Source organism: Lingula anatina, chromosome 2, assembly GCF_051362555.1.
Source record: "Lingula anatina isolate TDL-2025a chromosome 2, LinAna3.0, whole genome shotgun sequence".
Classification (NCBI taxonomy): domain Eukaryota; kingdom Metazoa; phylum Brachiopoda; class Lingulata; order Lingulida; family Lingulidae; genus Lingula; species Lingula anatina.
This window is the reverse complement of record NC_141768.1, coordinates 28,295,512-28,315,566: the sequence shown is the minus strand read 5'-3', so window position 1 is coordinate 28,315,566 and position 20,055 is coordinate 28,295,512. Positions and strand designations below refer to the sequence as shown.

General features: G+C 35.1%; 2 protein-coding genes across 7 annotated transcripts in view; one reads left to right on the top strand and one right to left on the bottom strand.

The window, feature by feature from the left end:
- Window positions 1–3,969: 3,969 nt before the first annotated feature.
- On the top strand, window positions 3,970–12,640 carry LOC106166241 (conserved oligomeric Golgi complex subunit 2-like). The gene is made up of 18 exons (XM_087003457.1): window positions 3,970–4,219; window positions 4,483–4,644; window positions 4,907–4,972; window positions 5,190–5,270; window positions 5,515–5,621; window positions 5,858–5,963; window positions 6,299–6,478; window positions 6,778–6,902; window positions 7,080–7,206; window positions 7,424–7,563; window positions 7,762–7,823; window positions 8,272–8,438; window positions 8,740–8,892; window positions 9,214–9,289; window positions 9,582–9,727; window positions 10,635–10,771; window positions 11,478–11,649; window positions 11,934–12,640. The coding sequence occupies exons 1-18, from the start codon at window positions 4,133–4,135 to the stop codon at window positions 12,039–12,041; spliced, it is 2,202 nt and encodes a 733-aa protein (XP_086859583.1). The 5' UTR covers window positions 3,970–4,132; the 3' UTR covers window positions 12,042–12,640.
- A 2,116-nt stretch (window positions 12,641–14,756) lies between these two features.
- LOC106155014 (uncharacterized) overlaps window positions 14,757–20,055 on the bottom strand; it is a 40,824-nt gene continuing 35,525 nt past the window's right edge. For 5 of the 6 annotated variants that reach the window (XM_087003450.1, XM_087003454.1, XM_087003451.1 and 2 more), the window contains one exon: window positions 14,757–18,956. In XM_087003450.1, the coding sequence (XP_086859576.1) occupies window positions 18,085–18,956 (872 nt within the window). In that variant the 3' untranslated portion in view covers window positions 14,757–18,084. The remainder of the gene's footprint in view (window positions 18,957–20,055) is intronic. The other variant, XM_087003456.1, reaches the window with a different exon arrangement.

Here is a 20,055-nt window from a genome sequence, read left to right as displayed (position 1 = left end):
AGACCCCTCCCCCCCCCCCCATTTTAAAATTGCAGGGCCTGAATTTAAACCTGTTTAGTGCGTATACTTTTAAATTTTTACTCCTATTCTTCTTCATGACAATCACCCGAGAAAGACCAAATTTATAAAGGCCTGGCAATTTATCGTCAAAACTTACGAAGTCTCGGAAACTTTGAAGGAGAGAGGGGTCGTAAAAATGACATCTGCTAGACGACACTAGATTAATCCAAGCACCTGCATTACTTGTTGTATTTACCTGTACTGTAGAAATTGAAATAAAATATTGCAAAAACATGTTAATAAATGGACATAACAGGTCCAACGTTGACACTGAATCCGAAACATTTGGTTTGGGAATCCGACGCCTTCACCACTGTACCATCGACGATATCAAGGCGACGTTAACGTAGAATGGTGTCTTCACATGTACACAATCTAATCTCCCCCTTACAGATTTCTAATTCTCCTCAACATGGGTCGCTTTTTAGATGGTATATAGAGATGCAGAGTGGTTAAATTGGACTTTTTTTTTAAATATACTTGATATTTAAATAACCCAATGCGGGAACTATGCTGGAAATGTCAGTAAAAAAACTAACTATTTTTTCACAGCACTACTTTTGTATAACTTTCCAATTTTTCTATTCCGATTTGATTTCCTAACTTTTAATTGCAGATGTTCTTTAGAGGTTTTAGTAACTTCAATATCCGTTGTACTTGAAATTTCAATCTCCTTCATGTTGAACAGCTTCAGATTTCTTGTTTTCATTCTTTAATACATGCGCAGTGTCAAGATAATCAAACTTCCTGGTCCTGGTAAAAGAAAATGCTGTAGTAATAATAATAATAATAATAATAATAATAATAATAATGTCTATCCTGCTAGTTGACACTAAAATTAATCCAAACACCAAACTGGAAATGTCAGAAAAAATTTAAAGTCACTTTTTTAAAGAACTTTGTCTATTTTTCGTCAACACCTATTGGATTTTCTAACTTATATCTCAATGCCTATTTGGTTTTCTAAGTTTTATTTCTACTCCTAGCTCACTCCTAGGCTATCCTAGGCTGACTACACCTTTGCCTGATTTGACCTACACCTAGCCTGGCCTACACGTAACCTACTCGAGGCGTCTTCGTGTCTGTCGGCGTCGAAGAAGGCTTCGTAACCATATAGGTGCGCTACCCATTGCGCCACCGACGAGGACTCAATGACACCTGTATTTTCTGGTGTATTTACCTGTACTCTTTACCTTGAAATTAAAACATTTAAAACACACGTGAATAAAACAAAATTCAAAGAAGAACGTTGGTTTTTGAACCCGAAACATTGGGTTTGGGAATCTGACGACAGTACCACTGTACCATCGATGCAATCACGAAGTTTGTAGCTGAGAATGGTAGTTTGACCTGTACTCAATCTCCCCTTATAGAAATGTCTAATTCTAAACATGGGTCGCTTCTTAAATGGTAGAGATGCAGAGTGGTTATATTAGCCTTTTTTATGAACGTAAGTGATTTGAACAACAGTATTTGGAACGGCATCGCCAACTACCTGAACTGACTCCTTAAGACATTATTTACATAGATGATTTTGACGATCAATGGCATTCTAAATATACTAAATGCCTTTTAAATGACTTCACATGTTATTATTTTGTTGACTGTGCCTGTTTTTCAGTATCATTTTCTTTTTTTAAAAAAACATGGGATATATAAGAGACAAACCATAAAAGACCGGTGACTTAGAGTCTAAAAGATTACCATGATCCATAAGAAATCGCTAAAAGGTAAGTCCCACCTCAGTGGACTTTACAGGGGTAAAATGAACATAATAAGATCGATGAATAATATCAATAAAATCAATTAATAAATAGAAAGTTAAGACTGAGAATATATATATATATATATATATATATATATATATATATATATATATATATATATATATATATATATATATATATATATAGTTAAAAATTAAGAAATTAAGACATTAAAATAGAATGTAAAGATAAAGAGCCAGTCAAATCAGTTATAGGCAATTCTACATTTATCAGGGAACCGTTGGTAAAGTTCTCCAAAGAAATGCTACAACAGGCGCACCCACTCAAAGACCTTGACCAGTTTTTGTTTTTTTTTTCGTATTACAACAAGAAGACAGGATCGCCTGCTCCTTAGACTGTGCCGTGCCCCAGTCGAGTTTTTAGGTTTGACAGTCGAATCCGCCGCCGACGTGTACGAGAGGCATATAACGATGATTGTGTAGGCCTACTGCCTAGGGTGCAAGCAGGGGATGGTAGCGTCTATGTTTGGGGAATATGTCATTCCGGTGGCCAGAATCATTTGGTTTTTTTAGAAGGCAACCTCAACCAGGATTCCAACATAGACATTCTACAAAAATAAACAATGCTTCCTTTTGTAAGAGCCATCTTCAGGAACAATTTTTTGTACCAAGACGACTACGCACACCCACATCGAGCTCGCAACTGCCCTGGCCTGCAAACTCCCCAGATATGAACCCAATAGAAAATCTGTGGGCGGAAATAACTCCCATAATATTAACAGCTATGGTCATCAGCCGGTAAATCGTGATGAAGTACGAAAGACAAATAGGCATATCACTGCGTGGAATGATATCCCTATCCGAACTCTGAAAAACTTGTCAAGTAGGGTGAGGGCGCTGCAAGCTGCTGCTGGAGGTCATACCCGCTATTGATTACTTTTCATGATTTACTGTAACGATTTCTTTGACTGTGTAGCACATCACTGTCCGGAGGCTATCATTTTCTTTAATATCTTAGCTTAAAGTTAACACTGACATCAAACTGTTGGTATGGTTTTCCGGGGGTGTTCTTTTCTTTTAAATGACATCTTATGTCAGTTTTGATATTATTGATCAAAATATCTCACAATAGAAGACTGGAATTTTTTTATCACTCATTGACAAACTTTTTTGATGAATAGTCTAAAGCCAAAAAAAAAAAAAAATTAATCTGCATTCAAAAATAACAATAATAACAAATATTCCATATTAAGTATTAACCCTGTAATTGCACTGATGTTTTAATGTTAATACATCACTGAGTGATATTTGATGTCTATCCATGGAGAGAGTGGAGTCAAAGTAGACACCCAGGTTTTTTCACGGTTCACAACACTGGTGCCTACTGGTAATTCAAGTCTCGCATGAAGCCACCAAGTGCCCAATCTTCCTTTAAGGCTACCTTATATGATCTGCATTGTTGTAGGGCCTACGAAATAATGGAACCAGTGATAAAATCGGTGCCTTTGACAATTTACTTTACAAAACTATTAAAACTGTGTGTGTGTGTGTGTGTGTGTGTGTGTGTGTGTGTGTGTGTGTTTCTAGCTCCCACATTGTTTGAAAAATTCCAAGCGTCTGTGACAATATTTAATCAATTCAAGAGTCTGAGATTAAGTTGGGCAACATTTGATTCATTTTTGAAAACTACGTATTGAAAAATTGGTAAAATTCCAAAAAGTGACGATGGTAAACGCAACATTTTGTTTGAAATGTTTCGTTGTTTACCGGTGCAGTGGCGGATTTAGAGGAGGGGTCAGGGGGTCCTGACCCCCCCCTTCGGTTTTTGAAAAATATATCACACCAACATTCCCCTCTTGAAATTAGAATTTTTTTGACTAGCTAAATCATAGTTCTCAACCGTACTAAGTGGCACTGTTTGCTCTCCAAAACACCAAAAAAATTTCGGGGCCCTTGAGCAGGCCCCGAGCCCCACACCAAGGGGGCGATGGTCGGTTTCGCATCCGGACCCCCCCTTCAAACATCCTGAATCCGCCCCTGCGGTGACCTAACTATGTTAGTGTTAGCTCGTCAAGGTTCTAACCATTTTATTTTAATTTTTTCAGTGGTTATTCTTAAAGAGTAAAAATGCATCCACTTCACTTGTTGGCATTATTTCTGTTATTTGAAAGGGACCGACGCCCACTGGTGTCAATAGAATGCGGCAGGTGCTCTGCTCTCCGCTAGAAAAAGTACGAAAAGTAGAAACTTCCTCCATCTTGCCAAGTTGTCTGCTGTGGGCCGGTTTAGAATCAAGGTTTTGGAAAGCAAATGGACAAAAATTAAAAGAAAATTTTGCAAAAAAAGATGGTAATGATGGCAACAGATGCTGTGAGAAATCCACTGCCCAGTGGGCCCTCGACACTGTGTTTTAATAAGGAGGAATTTATGCGGGTAATGTCTTATTATAAACACTGTTGCCGCTGTGTTTAGACTAACTCGATTTGCTAGATTGTCTCTTTCAACGCACTTCTCAATCGAGAATAGTTCACAAGACATGAATAAATGTTATTTACTGCAGTACCTATTGAGTTTGCCTGCTAAGTTTTATACGTTCTTTAACACTATGAAATAGGATTTAACTGAACTGTTTCCAGGAAATGTTTTGAACTAATTTATTTGGGAATGGAATATTTCAATAAATACAAAATTTCCAGGATGATTTTGATGTTGACAAGTTTGTTGTGGAGTGTCGTAGAAGAGTTCCTCTGGAAACCTTGCGGGATGATCTCAGTGTTTACCTTAAGGTGCTTAAGACTGCCATGATAGAACTCATCAACAAGGATTATGCAGACTTTGTTAATCTTTCAACCAATCTGGTGAGTATATATTGATATTTTTGATGTAGTTATCATTTATTGCACCTCTCATTAATTTTCAAGAATTCCTGTACTCTTTCAGTTTCCCCAACATCATTCGATTGTTGTGCTTGAATTCCTGCAGAAAACATCTGATTTAGCAACTTCTTTACTTCCAGTTCGGGAAATTATACTAAAATGCATAATATATGGAGCCTGTTTCATTAGACATAAACAACAAGCTGATTGAAGGTCTTCATTGACATTTCATTATATCTTCTAGGTTGGAATGGACAAAGCAATAAGCAATCTAACTGTGCCACTTGAACACTTTCAAGAAGAAGTTTTGGTAAGCTGAATAATTTGATGTGATTAGTGACAGCCAATCAACAAATGCATATATTAAGTGGTCTGTATGCAACCAAAATTATAACAAATTTTTATTACAACTTTTTTACTGTTTTGAGATTGCAGTCACATGTACTGAGAAGTTTAAAAGTAAAGTTTGTATTTTGATAAAATGCTTTTAGCTAGGATTTTAACTCTGTTTGAAATTCATTCCTTAGGCAGCCAGATCTGCAATGGATGAAGCTATCAGTACAGTGGAAGAGAAACTAAAGAAAAGAGCAGAATGTAGGGACAAAAAGGTATTGAAGTTCTGCACTTTCAAAATAATATTAATTCAGTGTCGTTTTATTATGCTTTAATTTTTCTGTAATTACTTTCATTTGCTAAACGTGTATGTGCATTTATTTGTATGTTCTGTTATTCAGAGATGTTTAATATGACAGAAGGATTCTTTGTTGAAAAGGAATATAAATCAAATATATAACTGTAATTTACTCTGTAGACTTGATAAGTGTTATCTATATGCATATTAACATTTTTCAGGCCTGTGTTCAGCGGCTAATGAATATCATCCATTGCGTGGAGAAGATGGAGAAGCTATTGGGGATACCACCAGAAGCAGATGAAGAGCAGATTAAGCAGTCAGCAAGGTAGAGTGTCCATTTTTAGCTGAATGGAAAAAAAGTTAGTTGTCTTTGAACAGCAAATCATGTTATTTGATTACATGTGGACTTGTACCAAGAATTATATTTTCGCATAGTTTGTATTCACAATACTCGCAAACTTTACTTAATATTGGATGTTCTTCTATGTCTCATATGAATTGTAATTCTTACAAGGTTTTGCATTGTAAAGAACATTTAGGTTTGTCTTTGATTTTATGCAGTGAATTGAATGGACAACTGATAGAAAGGGTGGCAACTGAGTTCAACAAGCTTCAGTTTTATGTTAATAAAAGTAAGGGACTCCCTCTTCTGGAACAGATAAGACCAGTAAGTTATTTTCTCCTCCCTTGGCACTTAGCTTACTACATTTAGAAAAAAATGCTGTAAGAATATCACATGATAATTTTTTTTCAAACAAAGTGTTCTTTGGTGCTTAAAAGTAAGCCTTTTATGAAATAATGTGACATGGCATTGTTGTCAAACAACTAAATGTCTTTTTTTTTCATTCACTGAGACTTTTTGAAATAATGTGGATCTGGTCAATGTTCAGGCAACAGTTAATTAAAGATCCCCATTGATGTAAGTTCCCTGTTTTCTCTGACTTTGAGGGAGTTACCACTGTATGTCAGATCCTTTAATGTGCGCTTTTTTTTCCCCCACAGAGAATTTCTGCCATTACCACCACCTTGCAATTCAGTCTGGAAGGCTCATTCAGAGAAGGCCTTGAGAGGAAAAACCCAGAGATCCTGCGGCAGTGTCTGCGCACCTATGCCACAATAGATAAAATGAAAGATGCAGAACAACTCTTCAGGCAGTATACAGTGAAACCATACATGGAAGAAGTAAGTATGGATGCATTTGCAGTGATGCATGCTTGGGAGTGTTTTGGAGTACCTAGGAAAGTAAAAAATATATAAATACTTTCACGCTACACCTAGATAAGCAGATCACTTGAAAGGGAAATTGCAATAGAAAGGGGAGATTAACAGAATTGTTATTATTATTACTATTATTATTATTATTATTATTATTATTATTGATGTAGATGTCAGTGTACACGTGGCATTGAACAAAAGTAAAATGGTGATATTGTTAAACTATGTGTATTAAATGATAGGTCAGTATCTGCATATATTTCCAGGTTATAAGTGACCAGTTCATTAAAACCAATACACAAGGTTTGCGGGGAATGTATCACAAAATACTGGAGTTTATACCCCTCCATTGTAAACTGATCAAAGAAGTCACTTCAGGTTCACTACAGAGGTAGATAATACTATGATAATACTATAATACTCTGATCAGCACTTTGTCTTAAAGCAAAAAGATGTAACTTTATTTTGATAATATAAATGTTGCTGTACTGTTTTAGCAGAAACTGTTGTGTTTTTTATGGAACAGATGAAGTGTGAGGCCATGCACACAATACTATTTTTATTGCAGCACCAGTGGAGAGGTTGTCCGTGGCTATGACTTCTTGACTAATGCTGTGTGGCCTGAAATAGTCAGCAATGTTGAAGGGAACATTCCATTTATATTTGCACCTGGAAATCCAGACCTCTTCTATGAGGTGAGAAGGGGATATCAAGAATAGAAAATTAATTGCTTGGCATAAGATTTGAACAATTTGTGTAAAATAATTGCCCTCTCCATGAAGGAAGAAGATAACCTTATAAAATTAATTGGTATAAGATGGCAATGGTGACAACGTTTTGGGGTCTACAATTATATGTTTTTAAAAAATTAAAAAAATTTGTAATATGAAATCTGTTAATTTTGATTTCCAGAGATACAACATAAGCATGGAATTTGTAGACCAGTTTGAGTGCCAGTGTGGCTCCCAGGCCAGTGTCAAGAGGTTGAGGGCTCATCCATCTTTCAATACCTTCATGTCTAAGTGGAGCCTGCCTGTATATTTTCAGATAAGGTATGTTAATAATCAAGTTTTTTTTTCTTCCAGGCTGGGATAAAAGTAGTTGTTAAGTACTCAAAGGAACAATATAAAAAACTAGTACCTGCCTGGTACTATAAAGAACAATATTAAGAATTATTGTTTGCCAAGTACCGTATTTAACGATATCAAAACAGAATAACTTATTATGCTTGAATTACATTAAATTTGCAGGTTTCAAGAAGTTGCTGGAAGCTTTGAGAATGCCTTGCTGACACCATTTAATGTCACTGCAGGTAATATGTTTTTTTTAAACAGACACTGGAATGTGCCTGCTTATCTTAAAATGGAGGAAAGGGGGTTGACTTTTATTTCAGTTACATGTCTGTAAATTTGACCATTTTGCTGTCAAGTTTTAAGTTCTGTCAATAATTCCAAAATTTTAGGTACACTATTAACATAAAAATATAAATGAAGACACAATTTTGTGCTTGACCCATACTCAAAGATACAAAAAAGTTAAAAGTCATTAGGGAGACTACTTTTTTTTGCAAAGGCCAAAAACTAAACCCCTTTTTTCAAAGTTTTCAAAATTTACTACAGATGTAATGTAGTTTTTAAATGATGTTAAAGGACAGCACAATACCAAACCCACTATTGTTGTATGGTTTTAAATCGGATACATTTTTATAACCAATAATTATATAATTATAATTATTATTATTATTATTTTTACTTTTCCAGATTCCAAAGAGTTTCACTTACATTCCACCACAGTGTTGTGGTCCTGCTTGTGCAAATGTTGGTCTGATGATGTATTCCTCTCAGGGCTCTGTCACAGATTCTGGAAGCTCACATTGCAGCTACTGGCCAGGTATTCAAACTGGATTGAGGCAGTGCATGCTAAAGAGGTAAATCTATATGTTTGTATTGTGCAACTGCGATTTTGTTAGATTACATCTGCATTTCATTAATCTGCATTTTTCATTTCTTGTATGTACTTTGTGTATTATTAAATGATTCAGTATTTTGGGGAACTTGAGTGAGGGGTGTTTTGGTTTATTGCATTTTTAATAACTTATAAAAACATCTGTAACATTTAAGAATCAAATTAATAGTGATTGCTTTATTTGCAACCATTTTGTTTTCTATATTATTATTATTATTATTATTATTATTATTATTATTATTATTATTATTATTATATATTAGCTAACAGAAAAGGATGGAAATTCAGCAGACCCTGGGGTCTCTAACCCTGGGACAGGGAGTGGTGATCCTCCTGCTCTGGCACCACGTCCTGCTCCCGTCACCCTGGGACAGGTGGTTGCCATGGTTGCAGATGCACACAGAGTAGATTCCAAGGTAAGAATGATTCAGAAATCACTGCCTTAGTATGTGAGTGTGAGGTAGCTTTGTGTAAAAGTGTGCAATGCCTAACTTGCTATTATTTACTTAGGGGTAAGCAATCTTAGTTTTGTGTTCGTTGAATTGTTTGCCCTATTGTTTTTTTTTTTAATCCTTCATTATCATTTAAGTCTGGGGATCTTTTCATACTTGATGCTACCAGGAAACTCCAAAATGTTTTATAAAAGGCTGGATTTCGTCATTTAAAATTTCATTAATCCTTCTGCTTCCCAATTATTATTATTATTATTATTTTTTTTTTTTTTTCATATATTTTAGGTTACAGCTTTTTTTACTGAAGTAATCAAACCAAAATTGAAAACAACAGGATGTCAGGATAGTGCTATTCTGGAAGGTAGGTCTACAATCCTAACTCCTTATATATTTTATTTTGTACAAAAATAATATGTCAAAATACTGGCCTAAAATGTTAAAATAGGGGTTGTGCTGGTTGTGGTTTTGTAATGCCAATTCTGCACCTCGAAAGCCTGAGCTATTTTAAGAGTTTCATGTATAGAAAAAAGCAACAGAGGTCATTACCAACAAGGCACACTGGTATCATCCACATCTGAAACTCTGTTTAAAAATGTGCACCAAAGCGCTATTTGGGATGACATTTTAAAATGTGCTTTTTTTTCACCTTGTAGAAAGTCTCCAGGAGTCCCAGACATCTATCACGAAGCATCTTCCAGGGTTTGGTGAATATATTGTAAAAGATATCACTGCACAGTGCTCAGTTCACCTGAAGCTAGTCAATGACATACCTAGACTATATCGTAGGACAAACAGAGAGGTTAGTTTACTATGCAGTACTTATCCATGTGGAATTGAATCCACAATGCTGGTTTCAGTATTGAATTTTGGTTATGTTCTGACCTATCTAAAAATTTCGTCAAAATCCTTCAATAACTTTTTGCATAATGTTGCTAACAGATAAACTAATAAACTAAGGAACCAAAAACTTTACCTCCTTGGCAGAGGTAAAAGTAAGTTTCCCTACATTGAATGGTTTTTTGGGGCTTGGTAACAGTTGCTGCTTAATAACACGTGAAAAATTTGGACCTCTGTTTATATACTTTTTATATACTAGTGCTTTCAGAAATTGATATGATTAAAAATCAAATTATAAACAAATCATTTTGATTTAATTCTCCCCATCACACTTGCAGCTGCCTCTCTGCTCTCTTGAAACTGAATTTGAATGCAGTAAATGCCATTCAGCTATGAATTATTTAGCAATCAATTACCATTTCTAGTGTATCTAACATTTGATATCTGTCACATTTGAAAATCAGTATAGCCTTTAAGCTGGAACTCCAGTTTCCAGTTTTGACAGCATAGCTGGTATAATATTTCCCTGACCCTGAAATTTCGCAAATTTTTGTCATTATTTGAAGTCAAATTTACCAGTGTAACTTTTAGAGAAATATTTCTGAAATATTTTAGCAAAGGTGTGATCTCCTAGAATATGCAGCATACCTAGTTTGGTAATAACACCAATATCACATTCAGCCTTCCTTTGAAATCTTCACGTTGGATCAAGTATATTTTGATGATGGAAGAAAATTGTAAAAAAACACTTATTTAACATTGGTCTTTTCAAATACAGATCTTCCTCCAAGCATAATTGCAATGTCAAATATATATGCTGAAAAAGGAATCAATTCAGACTAATCAGCACCCTAATTATTATAATCCAGGTTCCCTCCAAGACTTCTGGTTACCTGAACAGTCTCCTCAAACCACTGAAAATGTTCCTGGATGAGCACAAAACTACAATAAGTGAGGAAATGTATAGGTCTTGGGTGATGAAAATTATCTGTGAAATTACTGAACAGTGAGTATTGGTACTATTGGTTATTTGAGTAAGTTTACTTCCCAGTCAGCTAACTCACTTTGCCATCTTGGATCTCCATGTACTCTGAATGAGCGGTGGCCAGATCTTTCATCAATAAGTTCTTACTGTGGCTTGATTATTTTCAGTTATCTTAAAAATTCACGATCATGGTCTTGTAACAGAGCAGTTATAGACTGTGGTCCAGTCACCTTTCAACTAGGTTCAACCTGAAGCTGGGATGATTGACCCACGCCTTCCCAGCTTCTGGTTAGGCCTAGCTGAGAGGTGAACTCAGCCGTAGTCAATAATTTTATATTATTAATACAATTTGATTAAAAATGTAAAAGATGTAAAAAAAAAAATGTTGCAGGTCCTCCCAATTCTGTGCTGGTACGAACAAAGTGTTAATTTCATTTCCATTTGTAAATGTTTGCATGTGATTTATCTTATGCAATGTATTTTCATTGAAATCTTGCCAGTCTTTTGGCGCTTTTAAGGCAGTCATGACTGGTTGGTTCGGCAGTTTCCCCATGGCTGTATTAGGATGTTGTACAAGGATGAGCCATAATATTCTGAAATACCATTGCTTTATGGGTCTGAGCTTGTGTGGGTGCATACTTATGGTACTTCAAAATCCTAACAACAGAATCCGATCAGTCATATTACTTTGTTTTAAAAAAAACAACATTTTTACTGCCAATTTCAGATACCATAGCATTGTTACAGATGTGCTTACATCAGTAAAAAAGATGGAAGACAGCCTGAAACGCTTAAAAAGAAGTAAAACCACGCCAAACTTTGGCTCCAATCAGGGCCCCAGTGATGATGACAAGATTAGGCTACAGATTGCACTGGACGTAGACGAGTTTGGTAAACAGGTAAACTTGGCAAAATGCCATACTTCATAATGAATGTTCTTTTTTTTATCAGGATTAAGAGATTCCCTGGAAATGTCATCATGGAAGTTCTAGAAATTTTTGAAAGTTATGTTTTAGGAGTCTTATTTGGAGCTTAAATATCTGTCTGGATTGGTTGTGGTTAATCCTTTTGTCAATTTCTTAATTAAATTTATCTGGATCTTGCTCCCAGGCTTTTGTGTTTATAAGAGAGTCGAGGGTTTTTTCTTTTTCTTTGATTGAGCATATTTTGGCATCACTTCTAGATTGAAAATCTGGGAATCTCCAAGGACGCCATAGAAGCCTTTAAGAAGCTGCACGACCTTGTGGAAAGTGCTCAGAATGCTGCATCTAGCAGCCAGCCTGAAAAATGATATGCTCGCTCTGTGGTCAATGAAAACTACAATATTATTTATCCAAAACTAATCAGTGGTAAGAAGAGGAGAGTTGTCTCCATCTGTGGTTATTTTTTGTAAAAGCAAGTAAAAGTTGTATAACTTGTTATTTTCTGTTTATGAAATGTGGAAGGAAGTGTGGTTAATACAGTTCACTAAAATATATTATGAAGTACAAGACTTGTGTAATGTAAAATTTTCGGTTTTGAGGTGTGGTGGCAGAATTGACCAAGACACGACTTTCTCACAAAAGCACCCTGCTTTGAGGTGAAGCATTAAAATAGATTGAATGGTGTAAAAAAAATTTCTCAACAGTTTAGATAATATTTTCCTCTTCCTAAATGAATCCATTTATTTTGAAACATTATATAACAGTTAAACATAAAACATATTAAATAACAGAAAATAATGGGGTTTGTAGAATTTAGTCCTGCAATTATGTATTCTAACTACTGTTAGTCATGAAATCTAGTGGGTTATTGGTGGTATACAGAATTGATGTACAGTTGGGGTAATTATAATGTACATATTGAACTGTCTGTGATATCAGATTCAATAAAGTGAGGGATGCAACTATGGGTTTGGGTCGCGTTATATTTCTCTCTGCGTGTTCATGTCATGTTTACCCCAATCTTTAGTTTTTTAACAAGGCAGCAAAGCTGTCAAATGTACAGACAAAGAACAGAAAATAAAGATGCAAATAAGTGAAAAATTAAATTTTCACAAAAAACTGTTAAATTGCCAGAAAAATTTACCAAACAGACTGCGTTGCCTATTGAAGCTGTATGTTAGACCCATGTTTCTTTCCTGTAAGTTTGAGAACAGTAAGTGACATGATTTCCCTTAAATGGTCATCATAGGAGCAGTGCCCAAAATAGGGGTTTCTTCAAATTTTGATGCAACATTACATAATGTTTAACAGCATAATGACAATCAAATGTTATTAATAAAATATTAGTAACATGGACATTCAGAAAATGTGACAAGCAAAAGTCTTCAAGATCATGGAACTTTAAAGTCACACCTTGAAAATGCCAATATGTAAAAAATTAAATTTTCACAAAAAACTGTTTAACTGCCAAAAAAAAAAAAAGAAAAAAAAAAAAAAAAAAAAAAAAAACCAAACAGACTGCATTGCCTACTGAAGCTGTATTTTAGTCCCATGTTTCTTTCCTGTAAGTTTGAAAACAGTAAGTGACATGATTTTCCTTAAATGGTCATCATGGAAGCAGTGCCCAAAATGGGAGTTTCTTCAAATTTTGATGCAATATTACATAATGTTTAACAGCTTAATGACCATCAATTTTTAATTATAAAATATTTGTATCACAGATATTCAGAAAATGTGACTAGCAAAGGTCTTCAGGCCCATGGAACTTCAAAGTCACGCCTTGAAAATGCCAAAATGTAAACAAGACAGCACTGTTCTGAAATGGGTTTATTTCCATTTTTAACACTTTTTTAACATAAAACAAAATAAACATTTTACTGCCATTTTTATATGTCCAACTAAGAAAATTGATGAGATGGGAAAAGTATCAATAGAACAGTGTTAAATGTCCAATTTCCTCCATTCTGAGATTCTGAACATAGTGGATGATTGAATCTGACAAACTGCAATGATATGAGTTTATTTCCATTTTTGACACTTTATTACACAATACATGATAACAAGTTTACCATGTTTTTTACATAATCAACTAACAATGTTGTAAAAATGCAGGAAATATCAAACAAACACTTTTAGGCATCTTATTAGTTAAATAATGAGACTGTTAACATGCCTAATAATTGAATCTGAGGAAATGTGAAAAAACAGTATAACTTCTTAAGTAATGGCCCGATTATGCTTATTTTCGAACTCAACCTGCGTTTTAGTAAGATTGACCACTCCTGTGAGTATAATTACAATTGGCCAATCCGTTTTTCTTATATTGTGTTATCAGTGTTGCATTTATATTGAAAATAGTGAAAAAACAGCATAAATTACCTAAAAGTGACCTGATCATGCTGATTTTCGAACTTGACCTGTGTATTATGAATATTCATCAGTTCTGTAAGTTTCAAGTCAAAAGGTAAAATGGTGTTCCACTTATCGTGTTATCGGTGCTGCATATATGCTGAAAAAAGTGAAAAAACAGCATAAATTCCCTAAAAGTGACCCGATCATGCTGATTTTCGAACTTGACCTGCGTTTTATGAATATTCATCAGTTCTGTAAGTTTCAAGTCAAAAGGTAAAATGGTTTTCCACTTATCGTGTTATCGGTGCTGCATACATGCTGAAAAAAGTGAAAAAACAGCATAAATTCCCTAAAAGTGACCCGATCATGCTGATTTTCGAACTTGACCTGCGTATTATGAATATTCATCAGTTCTGTAAGTTTCAAGTCAAAAAGTAAAATGGTTTTCCACTTATCGTGTTATCGGTGCTGCATATATGCTGAAAAAAGTGAAAAAACAGCATAAATTCCCTAAACGTGACCCGATCATGCTGATTTTCGAACTTGACCTGCGTATTATGAATAGTCATCAGTTCTGCAAGTTTCAAGTCAAAAGGTAAAATGGTTTTCCACTTATCGTGTTATCGGTAAAAGTGCACGGCGACGGCGACGGCGACGACAGCGACGACGGCGACGGCGACGACAGACGCAGATGATGGCTATATGTACAGACACATCTGTGTCTGTACATAAAAACAATAAAGCGACAAATCAGTAAATATTGTCATCTTACTGACTCAGTTTAAATAGCTCAAAATGTAGAAGAATATTCATATCTTTTTTTTTTATACATATATTGCTGCAAAAGTAAGTGATCAACTGATCCCAACACAAATGAAATATATTAACATTTGTAGGAAATGCAATTAATATCCAAGTGCTCAACTGAGCACATCTTAAATATAAGAATAACTTAATTATAGATCAAAAGAAACATATGACAAAATGAAGTATTTATACATTAATACTGGTTTGAGACTAGCAAGGAGCATAACAACTAGTAGCTGTGTCAGAAAAGTTTTTTCTAGTTTGTGCAATATACGTTACAATGTATATAAAACAAAGTGAACAATATTAAACAACATGCAGTTGATAAGAATTCAATTATGTTATAAAACAATCCACTATGACCTAGGAATATAACCCAGGTATATATCCAAAGAGACAGATAAAAAGTTGAAACTGTGTGGTCATTAAGTATACGATTCTTTATATGCACTTCATCAAAGCAATGTTCTTAACAAAGCAGATAATACAAGTAGAATACCCTGTCTCGTGGAGATCACAATCTATCTCCAACTGCAGTGATACACATGGATGGTCAGTTTGTAGAATTAACAATAAACTTGTTCAAATTTGTGGCCATCTTGGTCCCACTAGTAGTGCATTTGAGATACACTTATATTGAAGTCCCCACTTATGTCTGATCCAAAATACAACTAAATAAATCTTAAGCACCATCTTGGGTCATCCATAATGTAAACTAGATACAACTGCAAAATTGTTTCATGTGAAACTAGATTTACAAAGAGGAAAGCAAAACTGTCTCGCTAACTTTAAACTTAATTCACCCGGCCACCCCTTTTAATCGCATTTTAGGTCCACAGTTTTTTAAAGTTATCAAGTGGAGATACAATGTTAATTTATTGACATCAAAACAGATTATCCCAAGTATTATAATATCTTGTACAATTCTCATAGTAATGGCAAGGCAAGAAAGCAAACGTTTTGCCAGGTAATGTGCAGTTACTCTTATGAATTTTTGATCTACATTGGTGTCCGTGTTTATAATTATGTCATTATTCCAATCCAAGACATTGTGTTATGAACAAAAAAAAACATAAAAACGATTAAAAAGGGTGGTCTACTTTTCTTAACATAGGCTGAATGGACAACTACTTAACCAAATGGACATGTCAAATATTTGTTCTTTGAAACTGTAATAAGCCTATCAACCAGTTTATCTGAAATTTGACAGCCAGGTTCCAGCTGCATGGCTGTGGCGTGATCATTAATACCATCCGGCATTAAGAGCAGAAAAACAACAAAAAAAAAAAAAATATGGATTCACCTGACACTTACATTAACCGACTTAAGCATATCAGGCATAACACATAACCTTTACATAGAAATAATACTGAATTATTGATTGAAATTCTCACAAGTAGAAATTCACTGAGATTCTATTCGCAATCAGAATATCATCTTATGCTGTGCTATACTACATTTACGAAAAATTGCTGCTCTTGTTCCCCTACAAAATGTAAACAGTATGCACCACCCAAAGGGGAGACCAATAAATAATTTTGCATGTCCAAATGAAAACCAGTGTTCTTTTTTTTCTGTAGCAATATTGGCTTGATTCGTACATTAGGTAACAACTAATAAACTAACAATAAATAAATAAACAACTAATAAACATAACATAACATTTGTCAACAACAAAATATTTGAAAATGGTGAAACAAAAGTGAGCAGACTTCCTGCTCTAAATACTAAATGTGTAGTGGTGAAACAAAAGTGAGCAGAACTACTGCTCTAAATACTAAATAAGTAGAACTTTCCACTCCTGTTCAAAAAGTCTATGTGGAAAATTTGCTCCTTAAACTCACATATCCCGTTTAATCTACATGCCTTCGCTATGTGTTACTTTTATCCCTAAGAAACAAACATAATAAAATGTCTTTGACTCTTGGACTTGCTTTTAGTGTCAGAGATTCAATAATGCTTCTAAATAAAAATTAACCAAAATGACCATGAAACTATAACATATTATCAAACATGGCATTGTAACAATTCCATTTTAAAGAGTTTAAATAACAAAGTTTGTGTAATGATATAACTGTTACCAAATTCTGATGTGCATGAATAACAAAACTGTAAAAAATTGTACATGACAAAACTTTCAAGCTGCATTCCCAATGCAGTTTCGACATACTAACTAAAGTAATTACATTGAGTGGATTGAAGAAACAACTTAAAAATTGCTCAAAAACTGCCTACTACTATTCAATGAAATGTCACTTAATACTACTATATAAATCTGGCATAAATGAAAAAGTTTTGATCAGTGTCTTTAATAACTATTACAACCATATGGCAGTCATTACAAAAAAGACCGTTAAAAAATGCATGTCAAAATTCAGTATTTTGTAATCTCTTCACTTCCGGACTGTCACAGCAAATAATGCATTTTTAATCCAAATAATACATTTCCAGTCTGGATGAAGCGACATCCAATACCACTTAAAACCATTCAAGAACATTTTGATAAAGTTGTTTCCAAACTCAAAAAGACAGTTGACTGATCTTCAATGCTGTGTTTGAAATTCAAAGTTACAACAAAGGGAAATGTCTAGCCAAGAAAAGTGTGATGGTCGAATTGCCACTGAGGGCTAATATAACAGATAATTTTCAGACAATGGAGACAAACTTCAAGCAGAAGTCAAGCAATATATCATAATAGTAAAAGACACCAAGGTCAGTGTGCAAGTGTACAGAAAACTGTCATCATCCATTGATGAAACAGGAATTCTGGCAGTGCATTCTAGCAACATAATTTTTGTACTAAGAACCACAGGGTGTTGCAATGATGTACAGAGACAAAATGTTTGTCAGAAACAGAACAATTTAGCAGCATAAAGTGTTATTTAAGTGAATAATAGTGGATAATTTTCAAGGCAAAATCAAATTCACTCAAAAGACATTTTTTTAACAAAATTTCATTCATTTGTTCACTAGCTTTCCAGAATAGGTGTCTGAAAAGTTAATATTTGACAAATCTTCATGAACACAAGGTTCCTCCATTTCTCACAGATTTATCGAAAGCTGCACATATATTAGCACCATTTCTTCTTGCAAGTCAAGTTAAACCATCTAACAAAAGCTATCTACAGTCTGGCAGTCTACATGAAGTTTCTCATTATGTGACCTTCAAAAACTACTCTGTACCAGAATAATGTTGGAATGCTGATGAAAACAAATACTTAATCACATTTCATGTCAGTGCTGGGGCCCCCATCACTGCGACACTGCAGAATTTGAGCTACATGTTGATGCCTTCCTCTCTTCTGCCAAAGTATATTCCACCGCAGCCAGCTGCAACTTGGAATCTTTGGGATCCTTGTTTGAGACAGTCCTCTGAGGGGTCCAGCTTCTCCTATCTCTCCGTAACAAACTATCCTCTCTCAGTTGAGCATGCTCCTTTCCAACCCTCTGGGCAGCCACTGTGGCCACCATATCAATAGTAGTATATTCTGTCATGCAGGTTTTCTGAGAAGGGCGGCGCAGGACAGCCCCAGTGTGTGTAAGATCAATCTCTGCATAGTTCAACATGGGATTGGACTGTTCCGAGGGCTGGGGCAGCACTGGGGATGATGGAGGGCTGAGGTCAACATTCATATAGACTGCTCTAGGAGAGGCCACATTCACATAGATAGCCTTAGGTGAGTCCAGCTTGTTGTCATACTGGACATAATAATGACTAGGGGAGTGAGAAAAAGGCTGTGGATCTCCCCTGCTATGATTTGGGCTGCTCTGTATGCTCACCTTGGTAGGGGACCCAGGCTGGGCCAAGTCAAAGGTGAACACAGAAGTTGGGGTTAAAGCAGGAGATCTGGGGCTCCGTGCAGGACTACCCAAAACGGGGCTCTTAGAATCAGCTAAAAGGCGTTTTCTGTCGACTGTCTGGTACTCTTTTCCAAAACGAGGTCTAAGAGTTGTAGAAGCGGGGCTGCTCCTGACACTGTCCTTGCTGCCCTGCTGTTTGTTATCGGTGCTGCTGCCATTAGTAAGATCGGAAACAGTTCCTTCCTTTGTTTGGGATTCCTTCTTTTTCACTGGAGACTTGCATCTTGCCTGGCCACTATCAGAACTCTTCTTAGCAGATTTGTCTGTCAATAAAAAAAAGTAATAAAGGTTAATATCTGGCTAAGTTAGAGGGCAATTACTACCAAAGAAACACATTTTTAGCTGTGCATTTCTTTTAACCATGCATTTGCAGACCTTAGATTCCACTATGAAAAATCTGTAACAAATCCATTAAGGCATGATATCAATAAAATAGCCTGGGTTATGTGAAAACAACAAAATTACAGTTTTTCATGGGTGCACCAAGAAGCACTGTATTTTTTGCTATGAAACTATGGCATGCTGTAAAATGAAGATGTAAGCAATGGTAACAATCTGCAGGACTACAGAAAAAAAAATCCTGTACATTAAATGGTAAAACTGATAGATTGAAAAACCCCTAAATTAGATCTGCATTCAATAGCAGGAATAGACAGGAACAAATCCACCATATGATCCCAAATTAAGTAAGAGGGGTAAAATGGGTGTTCTTCTATCGCTGTTATCATTATCACTACTCCTTTCCAAAAACACTGCAGCTTCAATAGCCACCATCACTGCATTCAGCTAGTGGTGTTCAATAACCAGGCACAAAAGGCATATAGCATTGAGCAGCAACTTACAATGCAGCATGTACACTACTTTCAGGGACATTTCAAGTGTTTGAGAAAACTAGTAAAACAAAAGAGCAGTTACCCATGAACTACAACACGGCTGGCTCTGTTTTTGTCTGTTTTGCCTTTTTTCAAGATCAAAAAGACATCAAAACTGATTTCCAGCCGTATATACTGCCCATTCTGGTTTAATATTTGGAACTTCCTGTTATCAGTTTGAAATGTGTAGAAAAAGTTTGATCTGTTAGATTTTGATAAAAGCTTTTGTTGCAAATTCTTGATTCCAGTTGCAAGAAAGATTGGAAAAAAAGCCTGGGTTCAAATATATGCTAATAAATTCTGAAATACACCTTTAAAGTAATTCGAACATGTGTTAGTATTACCAAACAATTTTTGTGCTCAATGAAAAAGATAATAAAAATATCAACTATCTAAAATAAAACTCGATACAAAGGGTCCAGGTTATCATTATTATAGTATTGTAGTCAAATAAACAATGCTAACTACTTAAAAATCAAGGTGCCTTGAG